This window comes from Caretta caretta, chromosome 4, assembly GCF_965140235.1.
Source record: "Caretta caretta isolate rCarCar2 chromosome 4, rCarCar1.hap1, whole genome shotgun sequence".
NCBI classification, from domain to species: Eukaryota; Metazoa; Chordata; order Testudines; family Cheloniidae; genus Caretta; species Caretta caretta.
In genome coordinates this window covers 139781105-139802606 of record NC_134209.1, presented here as the reverse complement: position 1 = coordinate 139802606, position 21502 = coordinate 139781105, and the positions used below count along the sequence as shown (strand labels likewise).

The following is a 21502-nucleotide window of genomic DNA, read 5'->3' as shown; positions in this document are numbered from 1 at the left end:
TACTGAATACATTTTAAAAATGTAGTTATTTATTACTATGACTGATCAAATAGTAGACTATATTAGAAATAATTATTTGGCTATAACTGGTATTTTTGAATGGTATTTGACCAGCTGTAGAGTTTGTCACAACACTGTAAAAATAAAAATCATTGAATAAATTATTTGATCCAGTGCAACTTATTGAATAGCATATTCACTAAATAGCGTTTGCCTCGTCCTACAGAATAAAAAGAAGAGAGCTGTAGTATCGCCTTTCCATTCTTGGTTTCTCTCCATTTTTTGTTCTAATAGTAGCTTGTGGTATATGACTTTCTGAACTATTTTCATTGTTTCTCCTCCTCCTCTCACTCTCCCCCCCCCCCCCCCATTTCTTACTCTACATTGTGGCCTCTACTTTCCCCCCTATATTTTCTGTTTCTCCTTTCTTTCTCAAATTTCTTGATATCATACTTCTTTTTTCTCCCCTAACTTATCTGATCAATCTGTCCTGCTTCTGTCCATCTAATTGGCCGCTCTGAGCCATATACATATGTAGGGCTTGGAAATTTAACAAGACAGCTAATAGTCAGAGGACTTAACCTTCTAAGTACAGATCGGTAACGAAGATAGGGACTCCAGTGTTCATGGGCAGTGCCCAGGGAAGATGCCTGCCCTACCTTCCTTTCCCCCACATTGCCTGCACTAATTGCTGGGAAACAGAAGGGAGCTGGGATACCTATCGGGGTACTGTCCCTGGATCTCCAGTCAGTTTTGGCTGCTGTAATGAAGCAGAGTAAGAGTGACAGTCACAGCTCATCGCATGCTCAGCCATGGTCAGCTGCCAGTGTTCTGTAGTCTATACAATTGAGGATGGTCTTAAAGTGACAGGTTTCGGGGTTTTGAAAGAGGATAAGATAGTGGGTCTACACTTTTTTTGTTTTTGTTTGTTGTTGTGCCCCCAGGGGTCTGTCCCATGCATAAATAATGGCACAGAAAAAGTACAGAGATGTTAGATTTTTCCTGAAACTGATGGGTGCAAAGGCTAGTCAAGTGAGGGCTCACTTAAGACAGGTTTATCTGTGAGTGTATTGTTTACGGCCAGCAATATAAACATTTGAAGAAACAGATCAAAGTCAGTATGCAAAGAAATGTCAAATATTTTGTGGCTATGTTCCTTGTTTTTTTGTGAACTCTTACACAAAGCATCCAAAATAATCTGGTAATCTGTGCATCAATACAAGCAATCTCACCTTCCTCAATGACTGCATATGTCAAAGTGCCTGATATTTCTGCATGGAGCTTCCTTGGAGTCCCTAAAGCAGCAACATTCTTTCTCTTGTATTAGCTGATGAGCTCATCACTTCTTTCCTTTTATCCTGATGTTATGGCATTTCTCTTTGGTTGACAAGGAGGTTAAGCAGTAAATCCAAGAGCTGAGGCCAGTCCAGTTTACCATATTGATAACCATGTTGATGTAGGATTGGTGTGTGGCACTCTCGCTTCCTCTTATCCCTCCTGCTACAGCCTCAACTCTGCAGACAGGGTCTAGAATTTCTTCATGCCTGATGACATGAGTGATTCCAATATCATTGTTACACTATATGACTCTCAAATATACAGCAAGTCATCTACAGATAAAATGCCTCTTTAAATGATGTTATAGTTGTCAGGGCTGTGGCTTAACTACTGCCATATACCATAAATGGATGGACCTGCAAAAACCTGATCAGGTCTCCTGTCTCTGACCGTAGCCATTGCTGGAAGTGTCAGAGGAAGTTGTGAAACCCTCACAGTATACCTGTGCAACATTATACCATGGATGCGGAGAGGAAAAGGAAACTTCCAGGCTTCAGCTGCTGATTAGCTTATGCCATGAAAACATAAGCAGAGCTAAAATGAAATAAGGACTGTCAGAGGGCAGCTGCAAAGGATATTCTAATTCATGTAAAATGTTGACGTCTTTCTGAATTTAATTGGTTTGCCTGAATAATGTCATGTGGCAACAAACTTTTTTTGTGTTTTTGGGAGGTTCTTGTTTTTGTGTTTTGCACACAAGGTCTTAACTTTTATATTTGCCTTTTAATTCATCAAGTGCTCTCTTGTTCTTGCATTTAATAAAGAAGGCTGTTATTTATAAATCACTTACATCTTTTCCAATGGAAATAGTCTTTTATGTCTAGATTCACAAAGGTACTTAGGCACCTAAGTTCCAGTTTTAGAGTCCACTACAATCCACAAGACTTCTACTGAACTCATTCAAGCCTTCCTGTAAAAGTTCCCTAATCACCTAAGGTTTTGCCTCTGGGCATGCATGATCCAGACACCTATCTCCTGCTTAAGCCCCAGAGCACTTCACAAACTGGGGAAGATAGATGTTTGTCTGCCTAACTTTCAGATGGGGCCTGATTAGGATGACTATATTTCCCAAAGGGAAAACAGAACATCACATGAGGCTAGCCTGAGGTGCCCCGCCCCACCCCAAACTCTATGCGGGGCTGGCGTTGCTGCTCGCCCAAGCCCTGCCTTTCCCCCTGCGTCAGGCTGAGACTAGAGATGCTGCTTGCTCGAGCCCTGCCTGTCCCCCACTTGAGCCCTGCCTCTCTCCCTGTGCAGGGTTGGCATCACCACTCCCCCCCACCCCCGTACATGTATCCGCACCCCACTTTTTTTTTTTTTTTTTTTTTACACAAAACTAGGCATCTGTCTTGTTTGCTTTTGCCAAAAAAAAGTCAGGACAGGGCTTAAAAAAGGGACTCTCCAACCAAAACAGGACGTATTGTCACCCTTGATCCAGTAGGTATGCTCAGAGGCTGCCTACTAGATCAGGTCCCATTCAAAATCTGAGGGGGGGGGAGGAGGAGATGATGGTGCCCATCTTATAACTTTTATACCAGTGGTTAGAGTACTCACCTGGGATGTGGGAGACTCAGGTTCAATTCACCCCTCTGCCAGAAGCAGGGAAAGAATTTGAACAGGGGGTTTCCCATCCCTCAGGAGAGTGCTCTAACCATTAAGCAAAGGGATATTCTGATGTAGGACTCCTAGTCTCCAGTAGAAGCTGTTCTACTGTATATAAATACTTTTGAGTACTTGGAGCAGGGGGACTGGTCCCTGGATCTCCATCCAAGAGTGTGCCCTAAGCACCTGACTACAGAATCATTCTCTCTCTCTCTCGCTCTCTCTTTCTGGCCTGGTGACTCTAAGTATTTATCCACAATGGAACAGCTTTAACGTAAGAGACTGAGGGGAGGCCTTTTCAGAATATCCAGAACTCTGTGGTTAATGCACTCTCCTCAGATGTGTGAGACCGCCCGTTCAGTCCCCTTTTTTTCTTTTAAGTTGGTATTTCTTTCAAACAGCTGCTGTTTCACCATAGATAGGTGAAATGATCCCCAAGTAGGCTCTGTATCAGTTTGTAGAATGCTTTGGGTTCCTTTAGAGATTCAAGGTGGGTGAGGTAATATCTTTTATTGGACCAACTCCTGCTGGTAGGAGAGACAAGCTTTTGAGTTTACACAGAGCTCTTCTTCAGGTCTGGGAAATGTACTCAGAGAGTCACAGCTAGGTACAAGATAGAACAGATTGGTTGGTCCAATAAAAGATATTATCTCACCCACTTGGTGTCTTTAATATCCTGAGAACAACACAGCTACAACAACATTGGGTTATTTCAGTCAAACAACTTTAGTCACCCTGTGTTCTTGATAAAGTACTACATTTTAAATCACCATGCATTATACCTTATTCTGTATGTGACATGTTGAAAGCATTATTTAACATTAAAATTGTCTAGTTAATCCTATTTTAATGTTTTCTGCATCAAAATATACTTAATCCCTCTCCTGCATCTTATCCTCCCTCTTGTGCCTCAAATGCACAGAAAATTTTTATCGTATGTCTTGTAACTACAGTGCAGAGGGAAAAACTTATAGAAATCAAAAATGCTAAAATGACATACTATACTGGAGACTATACCAAAGTTTATAATTAAATGCGGTTCTTGTCTTCAGTTGTCAACTGTGTGACCCTTCATTCACATGTCTTGCGATGTTTGCACATCTTCTTGGAAATTTAATGAGGGACTAGATATTATTATTATGACCTATAAAAAACTCTGCATGAAATAGCATGAGGGATATCTGGCTTACACCAACAGCAGAAATGAAACTTAGAATTTAGGCTGCTCCCCTGGTGTGTTCATGTTTGTGTATTTCTGGAGTAATGGAAAAGGGAGTGATCTTTCTGTGTTGCGTAGACACAGCAGCTGATCTGGACAGTAGGAGTGTTTAATTTCCTCAAGTTCATTGGTTTATATCAAACCCTTTAACACTTGTATGGGATTTATAGTGGAATAATAATAGTTTTTAAAAAATCCTGATTAGGGCAATTGGCAAAGCAAGTAGCAACTATACTGATTAGCTAATGATGGAGAAACCATTTGGCTGCGCAATTGTCTGAGATTCTTTCTTGTTGGGAGAGGGAGAGCCACTTTCTACTGATGTTGTTCTAGGCATCTATGTGACGGGTTGGATCACAGAAACCCACTTGGGGCTGCCAGCTGATGTGCCAAGATTACTTCTGCCCTGCTTTCCCTGCCAGTTTGGGACTCTAGCACCCTGTCTTGTTGAGCCAGACATGCCAGTCTGCTCCAGCACAGACCCAGGGTCTGAACCACGTGTCCCAAAGCCGCAGGCTTGAAATGAAAGCAGTTTAAGAAATGTTCCTGTCTTTAACACTCGGTTGCCCAACTCTCAATGGGGTCCAAACCCCAAATAAATCTGTTTTACCCCATGTAAAGCTTATACAGGGTAAACTCATAAATTGTTTGCCCTCTATAACACTGATAGAGAGAGATGCACAGCTGTTTGCCCCCCCCCCCACTCCCCCAGATATTAATACATACTCTGGGTTAATTAATAAGTAAATAGTGATTTTATTCAATACAGAAAGTAGGATTTAAGTGGTTCCAAGTAATAGCAGACAGAACAAAGTGAATTACCAAGCAAAATAAAATAGAACACGCAAGTCTATGTCTAAGAAAACTGAATACAGATAAAAACCTCACCCTTAAAGGAATTCTAGTAAGCTTCCTTTTACAAACTAGTCTCCTTCTAGTCAGGGTCCAGCAATCACTCACACCCCCTGTAGTTACTGTCCTTTGTTCCAGTTTCTTTCAGGTATCCTTGCGGGTGGAGAGGCTATCTCTTTAGCCAGCTGAAGACAAAATGGAGGCCCCCCCCCCGGGGTTTAAATAGACTTTCTCTGGTGGGTGGACACCCCTCACTCCCCCTGTGTAGAATCTCAGCTACAGTATGGAGTTTTGGAGTCACATGGGCCAGTCACATGTCCATGCATGACTCAGAATTTACAGGTAGCAGCCATGGGTCACATGATACCTTGGACGTCCTCAAGTAGACTTCTTATGTGGATTGGAGCATTCCAAGATCCATTGTTCGTTAAGTGCTTCTTGATTGGGCACTTAATTTGCACATTCCTTTCTCAAGAAGCTGACCAAATCCTTGACTAAGGCTACTTAGAAATCAAGCAAATACACAGCCAATTTTCATAACTTCGAATACAACAATGACACATGCATACAAATAGGATTAATAGATTCAGTAGATCATAACTTTACAGAGATATGTTACATGGCATATGTAGCGTAAAACATATTCCAGTTATGTTATATATACATAAATAAGCATATTTCCATAAAGCCTTATGGGGGGCACCATCACAATCTATACCTTATTCATCCAAATATCTGTTCTTAAAGGCTTTTTGGTCCCTTCGTCCCATAATTTTGAGTCACATCTTAAATGAGTCTCTCACTTGAAATCGTTTGGGACCTTTCACTCTAATCCAGTGTCAACAAAGATATTACATTACAAGTTTTATTGTGAAATTTCCTGTCAAAATCAACAGGATTTTACATTGTTGCCAAATTATATATTCCTACATTAATTAATTCTGGTTTTTTAATTGCAACATTTTAAAAAATATACATGTCTAATAATACTGTTTTAAGATATTGCTTAAAATTAAAATAGAATTAATGATCCAATACTAACTTTAATTCTGCTTTCATGTTTTTCATTTATCAGTGGGAACACCTGTCTGTCTTCAAGTATATAGATGGCATCTATTATCATACTATCTGAGCATCTCATCTTTTAAAGTACTTATCCTTTCAATTCTGTAGAAGAACCGAGGCTTAGAGAAACTAAATGACTTACCCAAGGCCACACAGGCAGTTTGTGGCAGAGCATGGAATTGAATCCACATCTCCCAAGCTAGTGCCCTAACTACTGGACTATTGTGCCTCTCCAAGTTGCCACACTACTCTACCTGACTAGTTGTTACGTGACAGCAATTTGTCTTCTCTCTTCCATATACAAATAGCAGTGATCTGGACTGTGTAAACTTAACTAACCCTTCTCACCTGTATTTAGACTCAGACTATGCATATAATCTTTAATATATATGGGATTGTTAGTTAACACAGTACTTTTTTTATCATACTGGATCCTCTTGACACATTAAATCACTAATGGACTAATATTATATAAATTTTATTACAGTAATTCCCATTCAAACTGATAACATTTTGCAGATTATGAATACGTCTACCATGAAATGTGATGCATAGAGGATAAAGTCCTATCCTGTCTATGCACTGAACTAGTGATGTCAGCAGGTGTTCACTGTGCAAAGTGGCTGCAATATATGGCTCTTTGCCATCTTAGTATTTTACAAAGAAAACAAAGCAAAAGACACAATTCCAAGATGTGCTAGCAAAACTTCATTTTGCAAAACCATGTTGTAAATTAGTTTTTTAACTAGATCCGTCATGGTTTAAAACCACTAATAATGTGTTTATTCTCTAGTGCAAATAAATAACCAGTTCCAAGAGAGAAGCTTTTTTGTCATTTGAACATAATGCAATTGTGCTGTAATGGTGCAATCAGTGCAAACAGCCAAATTACACTGAAGCCTACTAGTAACTGTATTTTCTTGGCTGTCATTACAAGTAACTGGATAGTGCAGTATGGAAATAGGAGAGACAGTGAAGTAGTGTTTCACTTTTATGTAATGTTAAAATATATTTGTCCTCTGGACTTCCCACAGCCTTGTTTTTTCCCCTATACAACGGAGGAGTGTTTCTGGCTGTCTTAGGGTTTGGGGTTCTGAACATCCAATCTTTAATTATGTTTCAGCTGTGCTAATGTTTGCTCACAGTGACTATGCAGCCACCTGCACGAGCAACATAGGGTGGCTAATCATGATGGAGATATCAACTTTTGAAGTGTGTGTGAAATTTCCTATTGTTAGGTCAGATTATCATTGGGACCAGTTTTACTGTGTTTATTTTAATAAACACTTGACAAATGTGAGTTTTTAAAGTGAAGTCTGAAATCATTTAAAAAGTGGCAACCAGTCAGCTTTTAGGGCATATTAAGCATTTCTAAAATAAGCAGTGTGTGTAGATACTGTAATGTCATACTGATTGATTCGTGATCAATCATGTAACTTACAATTACCTGTCAGCAGCCTGCAGGCAGTTTTTTAACTCTCTCTTGGTTTTGATAAGTCAGATGAGTGTTTGATCAAAAGTGTCACAAATAAATTATTAAACAAAGAGGCTCTAAGCATTTTATAGACATTAATAACTAAGCCTTGGAACTTCTCTGTGAATGAAGTATTAATCTCATGTTCAAATGGGGAAGGAACTTCATGTTACAAATGAGGCATGGAGTGATTACATACAGTTATAGAGTGAATCACTGGTAGAGTTGGAAGTAAATTCCTAGGTGCCTGTCTGTGGATCTAATCACTAGACAGCATTGCCTTCTTTGGCAAATGGCTTTAGGGAGTCTAATACGGTAATGGTTGTGTGTAGTCTAAAGCAGCTATGTATAATTCTACTTGCTCTGGATCAACTCTCTTTTGGGTAGGTTTTAGTTTCTCATTGGGAGAGAAAAGAGAGACTGGTTAGTAATGTATCACTAACATTTTCCTCACTGGTAAAGAACAAGCATATTTTTGTACCTGGGCTGGTAAATTTTAATGAGTTTTGCAAGGCTGCTATTAAATGTTAGAACCTTTGGTATGTAGCAAATAATTGTATTAGTTGTCATGTTCCTGACATGTTTTTCTCTTGGCAAGAAACCATAATACTCCTCCTACCAATGTTACAGCTTCACTTACCAAACACAATCTTTTAGCTAGGGATAGAGAAAACTTCAGAATAAAATCTTTAGTATATTTTGGAGGAAATGAAATATTGAGGATGAACCGGTTTCTGTTTTCATGAAAAGTTAACTTAATTGTAGGAGAGCAGATGTTGTAAAATGTTGATTAAGTTTGTTTCTGGCACTAAAGCTTCCCCCCCCCCCCACCTCCTTTTGGCAATAGGTGATAGCGAATGATAGAAGTCCTCTCGTGGGTAAAGTCCATTGGGAAAAAATGGTGAAGAAAGTATCAAGATTTGGCATACGGACAGGCACTTTTAACTGCTCCAGTGACCCCAGGTATGTTCTTTAAAGGGCAATTTAAATCCATAGGCTGTCTTAAAGTACAGTTGGATTCTAACTGGAATGCCTTCTGTTGTACAGGTAGCCATGACAAAAGGCTGCTACCTACAGGTTTTTATCCCTGCTAAAGTATGTTCAAAACTCTCCATTATGATTTTCATAAATAATGTAATTACCCATAAAATTGCTGCTACTAAAAGTAGCGTCTGAGAAATATATATTTGGGCTAGGGTAGAGTACAGCAGTGTGGAAAGATGACTAAATGAATCTGTTGGCTTTATAGCCATGACTGAAGTTAATGGGAATTGTGCTCACTTATGACCTGGCTGAATTTGGCCCATGTTGGATAAATTTATTAGTTACAAGACTCTAAAGCTTAGTCTGAAAAGGGGGGCAAAATGTATATGTTTTATAGCCACCGTGTTTTAACTGGGGATTTGTCCAAATTGAGGGGGTGCGGGGGGAAGTCCACTGGAGCTCTACATGCTAGCTACTCCACACTAACTCATTGTGTGGACACACACTTACTGTGCACCAGTAGAGCCTTTGTGCACATTAGCTTAATGTACTTTGAAAGTACATTAAGCTAAGCTGCCCAAAGGCACTCTTAGTGCTCATAAGAACGGCCATACTGGGTCTACCAATGGTCCATCTAGCCCGGTATCCTGTCTTCCAACTATGGCCAATGCCAGGTGTGCTTCAGAGGGAATGAACAAGACAGATAATCATAAAGTGATCCATCCCCTGTACCCATTCCCAGCTTCTGGCAAATAGAGGCTAGGGAGACTTCAGAGCATGATTTTGCATCCCAGCCCATCATGGCTAGTAGCCATTGATGGACCTATCCTCCATGAGCTTATGTAGTTCTTTTTTGAACCCTGTTATAGTCTTGGCCTTCACAACATCCTCTGGTAAAGTGTTCCACAGGTTGACTGTGTGTTGTGTGAAGAAATACTTCCTTTTGTTTGTTTTAAACCTCCTGCCTATTAGTCCTTGTGTTATGAGAAGGAGTAAATAACACTTCTTTATTTCCTTTCTCTACACCAGTCATTATTTTATAGACCTCTATCATATCCCTCCTTAATTGTCTCTTTTCCAAGCTGAAAAGTCAGTCTTATTAATCTGTCCTCCTATGGAAGCTGTTCCATATCCATAATCATTTTTGTTGCCCTTTTCTATACCTTTTAAAATTCCAGTATATCCTTTCTGAGATGGGGTGACCAGATCTGCACACAGTACTCAAGCTGTGGGCATTCCATGGATTTATATAGAGGCAATAGGATATATTGTCTTATTATCTATCCCTTTCCTAATGATTCCCAACATTCTGTTCACTTTTTTGGCTGCCTCTGCATATTGGAAAAAGTGCTCAGTAAGAATGTCCACATGGGGAGTTAGTGTGGAGTATCTAGTGCACTTTAAGCTCACATCCTAGCTTACTGTGCACTGACTTCCATGTGTGGACAAGCCATTTGTTTGAACCTTGACAATAGTACCCTATTCTCAGAAGAATGTACACAGGATATTGTTTTCTCTCAGCCTGAGGAATATGTGTATATACATGTGTAAATATGAACACACCCTTTTAACAACATACAGTATCCTGTTGGAAAGTAGACTTAATGTAACCTTAAAGCTCTTGAAGCTCTTAAATGTGCCAGAGACTCTCTGATTCTGGAACATCACTGTAAATGGAAGAATCTCCAAAGAAGTTGCAGCTGCTTCAGCAGTAGCTATTGCTATGCTGTCGCAAAACCAATACAATCCTTTAGTACTTAGCAGGCATTAGTGGTCGCTTCCTTCAGACGACAGACAAGCTTGCCTTGAATTTCAGTACGATGTACAGGAAGGGTAGTATATGTGTGCATGATTCTTAGATGGTCTTAATCCTAAAAGTTTACAGAAGTATTAAACTGAATAGGATGGGAGAAATTTTAGATCAGAAGTGTTTATGTAAGCTAATATTGTATTATTTTTTTTTAACTTTAAACATCTTAAAAATGAGAGGCAGCATTTAGAGATTCATAGTGCTTAATGCCAGAAGGGACCATTAGATCATCTAGTTGTGTACATAATTTCTGATTAGTCTTCACATTGTGATCAAATATTATTTTTAAATAAAATCTAACTTAAAGAAACAAAACTAACATTGTATTTTAGTCTTTTTTTTTGTGTCTTGCTGAATAAATGCTCATGAATAATTTTCATCAGAAAACAGTTGAAACTCCCACTAAAGAGCACATAGCGTCATCATCAGTTAAGATTCTTATGCTCTTTGGCATAATATCTTGTGGCCGTTTTCAAAATTAATGTTAACTTTTTTTTGTGGTGGCAGCAATTAATTTTTTTTATATGAGAAATTTAAAAATAATTACTCAAAACTATGACTACAGATAGAAAGGGAATAGATTATTTGGATGGTGAACCAGTCTTCCTGCTTTTATTCCTTTGCAGAACTTGTTTGTCAGGTTTGGAAAGAGAGGCAGATGGCTGTGTTTATAGTTTTTGTTGGGTTTTAAAATGTCCTGAAAAATTTATCAGACACCTGCTAACTAAAGTGATCAGTCAGAGGCTGACACACAAGATTTGTGGAGGAAGGGGTCACCAGGGAGTTCCAGGAACAACACCTGGCTGACCAGCCCAGCCCCACAGTTGGTGGGATTAGAAAAGGTTCTCGGAAATCTGCCAGGGAGGTGTCTGTGGACCCTGCTTGGGAGCTTAGTCTTTATCAAACTTGGGCTAGTAGGTGTTTGTTTGAAGTCAGTCTCTCTTCCCTTCCTTCAGCCAGCTGGAAAGTAGAGAAGCTTTCTCTTGTAGAACTTCACTCCAGAACCTCCTGGCAGAATGGCTCTGCACCTTGTTTTTCAAAGCAGCAGAGAAACAGACCACAATCTTGCTAACTTCACTTTGCTATTGCTTGACAAAGCTATGAATAACAACAGAAGCACCGGGAGGTTAGTTTGCAGAGTCAAGAAAGCACTGCTGCATCTGTTCACATTGTAAAGGTTATCTCTACAACTTGAAGGCCTAGAAACTTCATAACTTCTAAAATTAAAGCTTTCTACTTACCACTTGAAAGTGAGCACGTTTTTTCCCCCAAGTTCTACTATAAGAACTTTGATATCAATGATACATGACTTTATTAACTATAATAAACCTTTATTTAGCACTTTCCTCATCACCAATTCTTTACATATCCTCCCAAGACCCCACAGCACCCTTGTGAAGTAGATAGGAAAGTAGAAGAATTATAACAGCAGGTTCTGGGAGTGGGGAAAGGTTTCCATTGGTGTTGAGCACACACACCTCCCATTTATTTCTCTGTGTGCAGGTGCTCAGCACTTCTGATAATCATCAGACTTGCATTCAAAATTTAAGGACTGCTGTCCACGAAATATAAAACTGTATAGGCTTATCCACTATTTTCTTTGCAGATACTGCAGGAGAAGAGGCTGGGTGAGATCCACACTAATTATGTCAGTCCCACAAACCAGTACCTCCAAGGGGAAAGTGATGCTTAAAGAATACAGTGGACGCAAAATTGAAGCTGAACACATTTTCAAGTGGATAACAGCCCATGCAGCTTCTCGGATCAAAACTATCTACAACTCTGAACATTTAAAAGAAGAATGGAACAAAAGTGACCAGTATCGGGTGAAAATATACCTGTTTGCTAACCTTGACCAGCCTCCAGCTTTCTTCTCTGCACTAAGTGTAAAGTTTACTGGAAGAGTTGAGTTTATTTTTGTGAATGTAGAAAACTGGGACAACAAGAGTCATATGCCGGAGATTGGTATCTGTAAGACACCATCTTACATACTTAAAACTCCAGAGGGAATTTACAGGTATGGGAATAACACTGGTGAATTTATATCCCTACGTGCCATGGATTCCTTCTTGCGCTCAATACAACCTGAAGTTAATGATTTATTTGTTTTAAGCTTAGTATTGGTTAATCTGATGGCTTGGATGGACCTATTTATCACACAAGGTGCTACTATAAAGCGTTTTGTGGTTCTGATAAGCACTTTAGGGACATATAATTCTCTCTTAATTATTTCTTGGCTACCTGTGTTGGGCTTTTTGCAGTTACCTTACTTAGATAGCTTTTATGAGTATAGTTTAAAACTCTTCAGGTATTCTAATACAACTACTCTAGCTTCGTGGGTGAGAGCTGACTGGATGTTCTACTCATCACACCCAGCCCTATTCCTCAGCACTTACCTTGGTCATGGCTTACTAGTAGATTACTTTGAGAAAAAAAGACGACGGAACAACAATGATGAAATAAATGCCAATAACTTGGAATGGCTGTCAAGTCTGTGGGACTGGTACACCAGCTACTTGTTCCACCCAATTGCTTCTTTTCAACACTTCCCCTATGAATCAGATTGGGACGAAGACCCAGATTTGTTCTTAGAGCGATTAGCTTTCCCTGATTTATGGCTTCACCCTCTGATACCAACTGATTATATAAAAAGTTTACCAATGTGGAGGTTTAAATGTCTTGGCATGCATTCTGAAGAGGAAATGTTGGAAGCCTCTCAAGAAAGTGAAAGTGACTCAGACAGTGAAAGCAAAGATGTCTTGAGTGGAGAAAAAGAAGTATCTGAGGATGAGCTAAGTACAGTTCACAGTCCCAGTGAAGTAGAGCCTCAGTGCAATGCTGATATCTGTTCATGTGCCAATAAAAATTGTCATAATGAGCCGTATGAAAGGAAAGCAAGGTCGTATGGATCATATAACACTACAGAAGACATGGAACCAGATTGGTCAGCCTGGCCCTCTAATATGTTGCACTGTACAGAATGTGTTGTGTGTCTAGAGAATTTTGAAAATGGATGTCTGCTAATGGGTTTACCATGTGGTCATGTGTTTCATCAGAATTGCATCGTGATGTGGTTAGCTGGGGGGCGACATTGCTGCCCAGTTTGTAGATGGGCTTCTTATAAGAAAAAGCAGCCATATACACATCATCAGCCTTTGTCAAACGATACCCCATCTTAGCTGTGTACTAATGTCCTTTGTAAACTTTCCGTATATTACCGCTTGCCTTTTAAATGTTAGTCACTTAAAGATTTTGTGGTTTGAAGTTTTAGTTTAAATGTTAGTGCAGTGAACTAAAATATACATGATGGTAATGTTAATGACAGAATCATTTGGTTGCCTTGTATGTTGAAACTGAATGCATACTTACTATACAATTAATTGTTTTTTCCTTTACAACATTTGGAAATTTAATGCAGTTTTTGTAAGCACAAAGATCAAGCCTACAACAAAAGTGTATTCCAGCAAAAGTTTACAAGTTAGGGTTTGGATGAACATTTGAAATTCTAATCTGGGAATTGCATAATTTGAGTTTCTTCTTTTAGAGTCTGCTCAGCACACCTATGTTGAATAATGTATGTTATATGACAGTACCATTTAAAAATAAATCCGTAAAATAAATTATTTTAAAAGGAGAAGGCTGCAGACTTGTAATATGAGTTTTGATAAATATCCTGTGCATGTGGCTACAGATGTTACCAGTCTTACATAGCTGTGAAGACAAATAAAAACATAATAAAACTTTTGTGTCTGTATACAGAAGAAATGCAAAAATCAGTAAGTATAACTCCTTATCTCACTCAAAGCCATTTAAACTCATTACTATTTCAGACTTGCAGCAAGACCTATAGATCATCTCTCTGGTGGTGGAAGAATTTGTTTTATTGTGGTAGTTCTAAAAATGTACTAGACACTTGCCAAACACTGGAAGACCATGTGTCCCTGTCTTGAAGAGTTCTCCTTTGTAAGTATTTCTGAGCCTGCTTTTTGCTGTTGTGTGCTGTTCTGCTAGACCAGTGATTCTGCAGTTCGTTCTGCAGACCACTTTGTAAAAGGTCTATGAGAGAAGATTTCCCTCTCTCCCCTCACAACCATCCATTGCTTGGGCCTTTGTGTCTCATTCTACAGCCAGCCATAAGGGCATGTAGACCTTAGTATGAGATCCACTGTACTAGGTGGCATAGCACTCTCACATAATGACTAAAACAACTTTTATAATATTGTTTATTTAAATAACAAGTTTGAGATTTCAAAGTCCAACTGTTTCTTATTACCTGTCTGTACAGTGCGAGCAGCAGTGGGGAGGATGGGTGCTTAATATAGTGGCAAAGTGTATATGTTACGACCTTGATGCATAAAATGGATGAAGGTATTTTGTTTACACTTGTCAAAAATCATCTAGCTGAAAATCCAGCATGGAAACTTTCAGTGCAAAAGGTAACTTTTGATAAGAAGGTAAATAAAAAGAATCCAACTATGCAGTATTTCTTTTTAACAGGGGCTCAGTCAACTTGATGTTAATTTGAACGTTTGTACTACATAGTTCTGACTGAATGCCATTGAACTTGCTTGAATACAAGTAATTTTACCAGGTTTCCCATATTCAGCATAGAGAAATGTGGTCACCCTATGTCAGTGGTTCTCAAACTTTTGTATTAGTGACCCCTTTCACACAGCAAGCCTCTAAGTGTGACCCCCCCCCTTATAAATTAAAAATACTTGTTTTTATATTTAACAGCGTTATAAATACGGGATTTGAAGTGGGGTTTGGGGTGGAGGCTGACAGCTTGCAATCCCACACGTCATAACCTCACAACCCCCAGTTTGAGAACCCCTGCCCTATGTTATTTGTTACACCTGAAGCTCCAGGGCCTGTCGCTGTCCTTGGTCAAGGTGCACCTGGCAGCCATTTCAGCTTTCCATCCTCTGTTCCATGGCAGATTAGTATTTGCCCATGCCATGATGGCGCAGTTCCTGAAAGTTCTGGAATGCCTTTACCTGCACACCTGGGACCCGGTCCCTCCTTGGGACCTGAACCTTGTGCTGTCCAGGCTCACGGGGTCCCCCCTTTGAGCCCCTGGCTACCTGCTCCCTTCTGCTTCTCTCCTGGAAGGTCTCCTTTTTGGTCACTATAACTTCGGCCCGTAGGGTGTCCCAAGCTCAGGGCACTCGCTTTGGAGCCCCCGTACACGATCTTCTATAAGGACAAGATCCAGCTGCGTCCATACCCAGCTTTTCTGCCCAAGGATGTCTCCCATTTCCATACTGGTCAGGACATATATAATAGAATATCAGGGTTGGAAGGGACCTCAGGATGTCATCTAGTCCAACCCCCTGCTCAAAGCAGGACCGATCCCCAACTAAATCATCCCAGCCAGGTCTTTGTCAAGCCTGACCTTAAAAACCTCTAAGGAAGGAGATTCCAACACCTCCTTACGTAACAAATTCCAGTGCTTCACCACCCTCCTAATGAAAAAGTTTTTCCCAATATCCAACCTAAACCTCCCCCACTGCAACTTGAGACCATTACTTCTCGTTCTGTCATCTGCTACCACTGAGAACAGTCTAGATCCATCCTCTTCGGAACCCCCTTTCAGATAGTTGAAAGCAGCTATCAAATCCCCCCTCATTCTTCTCTTCAGCAGACTAAATAATCCCAGTTCCCTCAGCCTCTCCTCATAAGTCATGTGTTCCAGTCCCCTAATCATTTTTGTTGCCCTCCACTGGATGCTTTCCAATTTTTTCACATCCTTCTTGTAGTGTGGGGCCCAAAACTGGACACAGTACTCCAGATGAGGCCTCACCAATGCCGAATAGAGAGAAACAATCCCGTCCCTTGATCTGCTGACAATGCTCCTACTTATACAGCCCAAAATGCCATTAGCCTTCTTGGCAAGAAGGGCACACTGTTGACTCATATCCAGTTTCTCATCCACTGTAACCCCTAGGTCCTTTTCTGCGGAACTGCTGCCTAGCCACTTGGTCCCGAGTGTGTAGCAGTGCATGGGATTCTTCCGTTTTAAATGCAGGACTCTGCTCTTGTTGAACCTCATCAGATTTCTTTTGGCCCAATCCTCTAATTTGTCTAGGACCCTCTGTATCCTATCCCTATCCTCCAGCGTATCTACCACTCCTCCCAGTTTAGTGTCATCTGCAAACTTGCTGAGGGTGCAATCCACTCCATCCTCCAGATCATTAACGAAGATATTGAACAAAACCAGCCCCAGGACCGACCCTTGGGACACTCCGCTTGATACCAGCTGCCAACTAGACATGGAGCCATTGATCACGACTCGTTGAGCCCAACGATCTAGCCAACTTTCTACCCACCTTATAGTCCATTCATCCAGCCCATACTACTTTAACTTGCTGGTAAGAATACTGTGGGAGACCATATCAAAAGCTTTGCTAAAGTCAAGGAGTAACACGTCCACAGCTTTCTCCTCATCCACAGAGCCAGTTATCTCATCATAGAAGGCAATTAGGTTAGTCAGGCATGACTTGCCCTTGGTGAAACCATGCTGACTGTTCCTGATCACTTTCCTCGAAGTGCTTCAAAATTGATTCCTTGAGGACCTACTCCATGATTTTTCCAGGGACTGAGATGAGGCTGACTGGCCTGTAGTTCCCTGGATCCTCCTCCTTCCCCTTTTTAAAGATGGGCACTTCATTAGCCTTTTTCCAGTCATCCGGGACCTCCCCCAATCGCCATGAGTTTGATCGTGTAAGATCATATATTTTCCAGTCCTCTGCTCAAAGCCTCATGTTACAGATGAGGAATGCAGGCTGGATACCCTGGACATCAGGCAGGCGCTGGCCTACATAGAGAGGATGAAGCCATACCGTAAGTCTATGCAATTTTGTTGCTGTCACAGACTGGATGAAGGGTTGCCCAGTATCTACCCAGAGAATCTGATCCTGGATCACTGCCTGCATCCGCTACTACTATGAGCTGGCGAAGGTAACTCCCCGCCCCACAAGCGGCTGTGACATCCCACTTGACTAGGGTGCAAGAGTCATTGGCATCCTTCCTCGCTCAAGTGCCAATCCAGGAAATTTGCAGTGCCGCAACCTGGTTGTCCATCCACACGTTTGCTTCACACTATATGCTGACCCAGCAGGCTCAGGCTGATGCTGGTTTTGGCAGAGCAGTACTCCAATCTGCAAGAACTGTGAACTCCGAGCCCCCCACAGGGAATTCAGCTTGTGAGTCACCTACAATGGACTTGACATGAGCAAGCACTTTTTGTAACTTGTTCTTTGAGATGTGTTGCTCATGTCCATTTCATTACCCGCCCTCCTGCCCCTCTGTTGGAGTTGTTGGCCAAAAGGAACCGAGAGGGCCCAGGGCCGGCAGTGTCTGATCTACCACGCCAGGAGCACGGCACTCCAAAGGGTGCCACAGCCAGCCCTACGGGTACCGCTAAGGCAAAAGTCTCTGGCCACACTGTGGGTGTGCGTACATCTACAATGGAAAGGACGTGAGCAGCACATCTCGAAGAACAACAGTTACAAAAAGGTGGGTAACTGTTTATCCATCCTCTGTTGTGTGGTCTCAGCTTCTGGCAGTTGGAGGTTTAGGGACACCCGGACAGGGCCGTCCCTAGCCATTCTGATGCGCTACGCAGCCCCCACCAGGCCTCCATGGGGGGGGCAGGGTAGGGGGGAAACCACCCCCCAGCACGAGCCGGCGTAGCATAGCGGGCTGGGGCTGAGTCATTCCACTTCCTACTGCCTGGTGAGTGCAGGGCGGGCTGAGCCCTGCACTCACGGGGCGGTGGGAAGTGGAGCGACCCGGCTCCAGCCTGCTCTGCTCTGCTTTGCTCCCCTGGCTCCTAGCCTTGGAGGGCAGGGGGAACCGCCCACCAGCACTTGCCGGCGCCACGGCTGGGAGCCGGTGGAGTGGAGCACGCTGGGCCCGGGTCGCTCTACTTGCCACTGGTGAGTGCAGGCCCGACCCCTGCTGCAGTCCTCAGGGGGGTGGGGGTGGGGCTGGGGCGGAGCAGGGGCGGGGGCTTGGGGAAGGGGCAGAGTAGGGGCGGAGGCCACGGGGAAGAGGCAGAGCAGGGTGCCTCAAATTTCCTGGTGCCCTATGCAGCTGTATACTTTGCATATGGGTAGGGACGGCTCTGCACCCAGAGCATGGGGTTATGTCCCTGACCATGCTGGCTAATAGCCATTGAGGGACCTATTCTCTATGAACTTACCTAATTCTTTTTTGAACCCAGTTATGCTTTTCCCTTCACAAAATCACATGACAAGAAGTTCCACAGGTTGACTGTGTTGTGTGATGAAGTACTTCCTTTTGTTTGTTTTAAATGTGCTGCCTATTGATTTCTTTGGGTGATCTTTGGTTCTTGTGATATGTGAAGGGATAAATAACACTCCACATCATTAATGATTTTATAGCCCTCTATCATATCCCTCCTTCGTAATCTCTTTCCTAAGATGAACAGTTCTATACAACACTGCTACAGTAATGATCAGGCAGAGTGCACCTTTGGGCTAAGCATACACTGTGGGTTACAGAAAGTTGTCATTGTAATGTGAAAACTGAGTGGGTACTGTCCTTGATTTGCAAGCAATAGTGAGTGGATGTCCATTTCAGTCAAAGATGGTTCTAATGGTCACTGCTGCTGTAGAAGTCTATTTCTGTTTGAGAAATAAGCCAATAGTTTGGACAGTCAGAAGGAGGCATATAGAGGACACAGACACACTAGTTTTACATGCATCCGATGAAGTGAGCTGTAGCTCACGAAAGCTTATGCTCAAATAAATTGGTTAGTCTCTAAGGTGCCAAAAGTCCTCCTTTTCTTTTTGCGGATACAGACTAACACGGCTGCTACTCTGAAACCTAGTTTTACAAGGATGACTTGTGGTAATGAAAGAGAATCTCGCTGCTGTAGGTCTCCAGATCATGAGCAGTAAGTAGTGACTCAGATCTTTGGCATCTGCTGTCTCTTTGGTCGTCTTTGTAAAATTAATGGTCTCAGTCTAGTTCGTAGTGGACATGTGTCTATTTCAAAAACCACCGCATTTGGTATCTTTGTTGGCAGTTTCAGCTGAGAAGCAATGGCAATGGGGTGTATTTATTATATTAAACTCTTGTTAGAGTAGCACCCAAAGGCTGCAGTCAGGATAGAGTCTATTATGCTGCATGCTATACAAACAGAGACACTCCCTATCCCAGTGTTTACAATCTAAGAGATAAGAATAGGCGAAAGGCTGAGAATATAAAACAAATAATATTGGCACAATTTGGGTAGTTTGTTGTTCAGTTGGATTTCATGAATATTTGTAACGTGTCTTGAAATCTTTGGGTGAAAAGGGTCTTAGAAGTGCAGTGTTCTAAGAAAGAGTCTGGTCTGAGAGTTCAACAAGTGAAAATGCAAAATGACCAACTTTGAGCTACTCAGTCAATAGACTTAATGAGGTGCAAGAGACTTCGAGAGAATGTCTTTATGTTCTTCTAGCTCAGATGCACTGGAATAAATAATACCCCTAACAATGAACAGAACTCTTCTCTAGAAAATACCTGCTCACACTGGGTAAGATTTAGGAAGGAGACTGAGATGAACAATAAATATTTGTAAGTGTTAAATGGTCTTGTTCTGAGAATTAAATAATGAAGGCAAGTATAATGATATGTAGCTACTGTAATTAGAGTAGGATGGTTCATGCCCTTTTCTTTTACCTTGTTCTAAAAATCCTGTATTTCTTCACGTGCACTGCTTAGTGATACTTAACCCTCGTCAAACCCTTCTACAGTCATTAACTAATTCTCCCAACCACCACTCCTTACCGTGCCATGATCTTGGTAGGTATTCCTCAGTTTACAGATAAACTAAGGCAGAGAGGTGAAATGACCTGCCCAAGGCCACACAGCAAATCAGTGGCAGAGCAGTGTGAGAACTCTAAACTATCTGTGTTTAATTTAAACCATTGGCTCTCAAACTCTCTAGACTACTGTACCCCCTTCAGGATTGCATACCCCAAGTTTCACCTCACTTAAACTACTTGATTACAAGATCAGACATAAAAATACAAAAGTGTCACAGTACACTATTTCTGAAAAATTGCTTACTGTTACTTTCTCGTTTTTACCATATAATTATAAAATAAATCAAGTAGAATATAAATATTGTATTTACATTTCAATGTCTAGTATATAGAGCAGTGTAAAAAGTTACTGTCTGCATGAAATTTTAGTTTGTAGTGACTTCACTAGTACTTTTTTTGTAGCCTGTTGTAAAACTAGGCAAATGTCTAGATGAGTTGATGTACCCCCTGGAAGACCTCTGCATATCCCCAGGGGTATGTGTGCCTCTGGTTGAGAACCACTGATTTAAACCAACTCCCATTAGGTATCAACCCCCTACTGAGGAAGGGCAGCAGGGTCAGGCATACACAGCAGAGGCCATGGCAGCATGGCTTCTTGAGGATGCCCTGCCATCTTGAAGATTAGGAGGGCTACTTCCCCTGACCACTCTATGGGTACAAAATATTACTGTGCCAATTGCATGGTTTTAATGTAGTCCTTCCATGGGTTTTCCCACCAAGGCACACAATCTAGGTCTACATACAGGTTAACAGAGAAAATTATTTAAAATGTAAAGTGCGTGATTTTAATTCCAAAGGAGGGATACCCTAAGCTCCCGTACAAGTCTGAATCAATTAAAATATTCCTAAGTAGCTCATCTGTAGTACGTGTGGCATATACAGATTACATGATGGTGTGGCCTGAAGGTTTTATTGCACTCAACTGGGATCAGCTGCATAACTGACTCATAGCATTTGCTTTGTGTGAATAATGTACCCATGACAAACTCGTGATGTTAAAACCTTTGTACCACCACTATCATGTATTCCTGGTATGTACATACGTAATAAGTAAATGATCAAATGTGGAGTCCCACTAGAGACTTTGCTATCACCACTCTCTTTTATGCAGAAGGTACTCAATTACTGCTGTAGTGTACGGTTTCAGAGTAGCAGCCGTGTTAGTCTGTCTTTGCAAAAAGAAAAGGAGTACTTGTGGCACCTTAGAGACTAACCAATTTATCTGAGCATGAGCTTTCGTGAGCTACAGCTCACTTCATCGGATGCATACCGTGGAAACTGCAGTAGACATTATATACACACAGAGACCATGAAACAAT

At 41.4% G+C, this 21502-nt stretch overlaps 1 protein-coding gene across 7 annotated transcripts in view; it reads left to right on the top strand.

The window, feature by feature from the left end:
- Positions 1–21502, top strand: part of LOC125636283 (charged multivesicular body protein 3) — a 55462-nt gene that overhangs the window by 7229 nt on the left and 26731 nt on the right. For 3 of the 7 annotated variants that reach the window (XM_048849197.2, XM_075128119.1, XM_048849198.2), the window contains 2 exons: positions 8398–8513; positions 11951–13981. The exons of 1 other annotated variant lie outside the window; for it this stretch is intronic. In XM_048849197.2, the coding sequence (XP_048705154.2) occupies positions 8398–8513; positions 11951–13523 (1689 nt within the window). In that variant the 3' untranslated portion in view covers positions 13524–13981. Of the gene's footprint in view, positions 1–8397; positions 8514–11950; positions 13982–14174; positions 14711–21502 lie in introns of those variants that run through there. 3 more of the 7 variants (XM_075128121.1, XM_075128120.1, XM_075128122.1) reach the window with 3 other exon arrangements.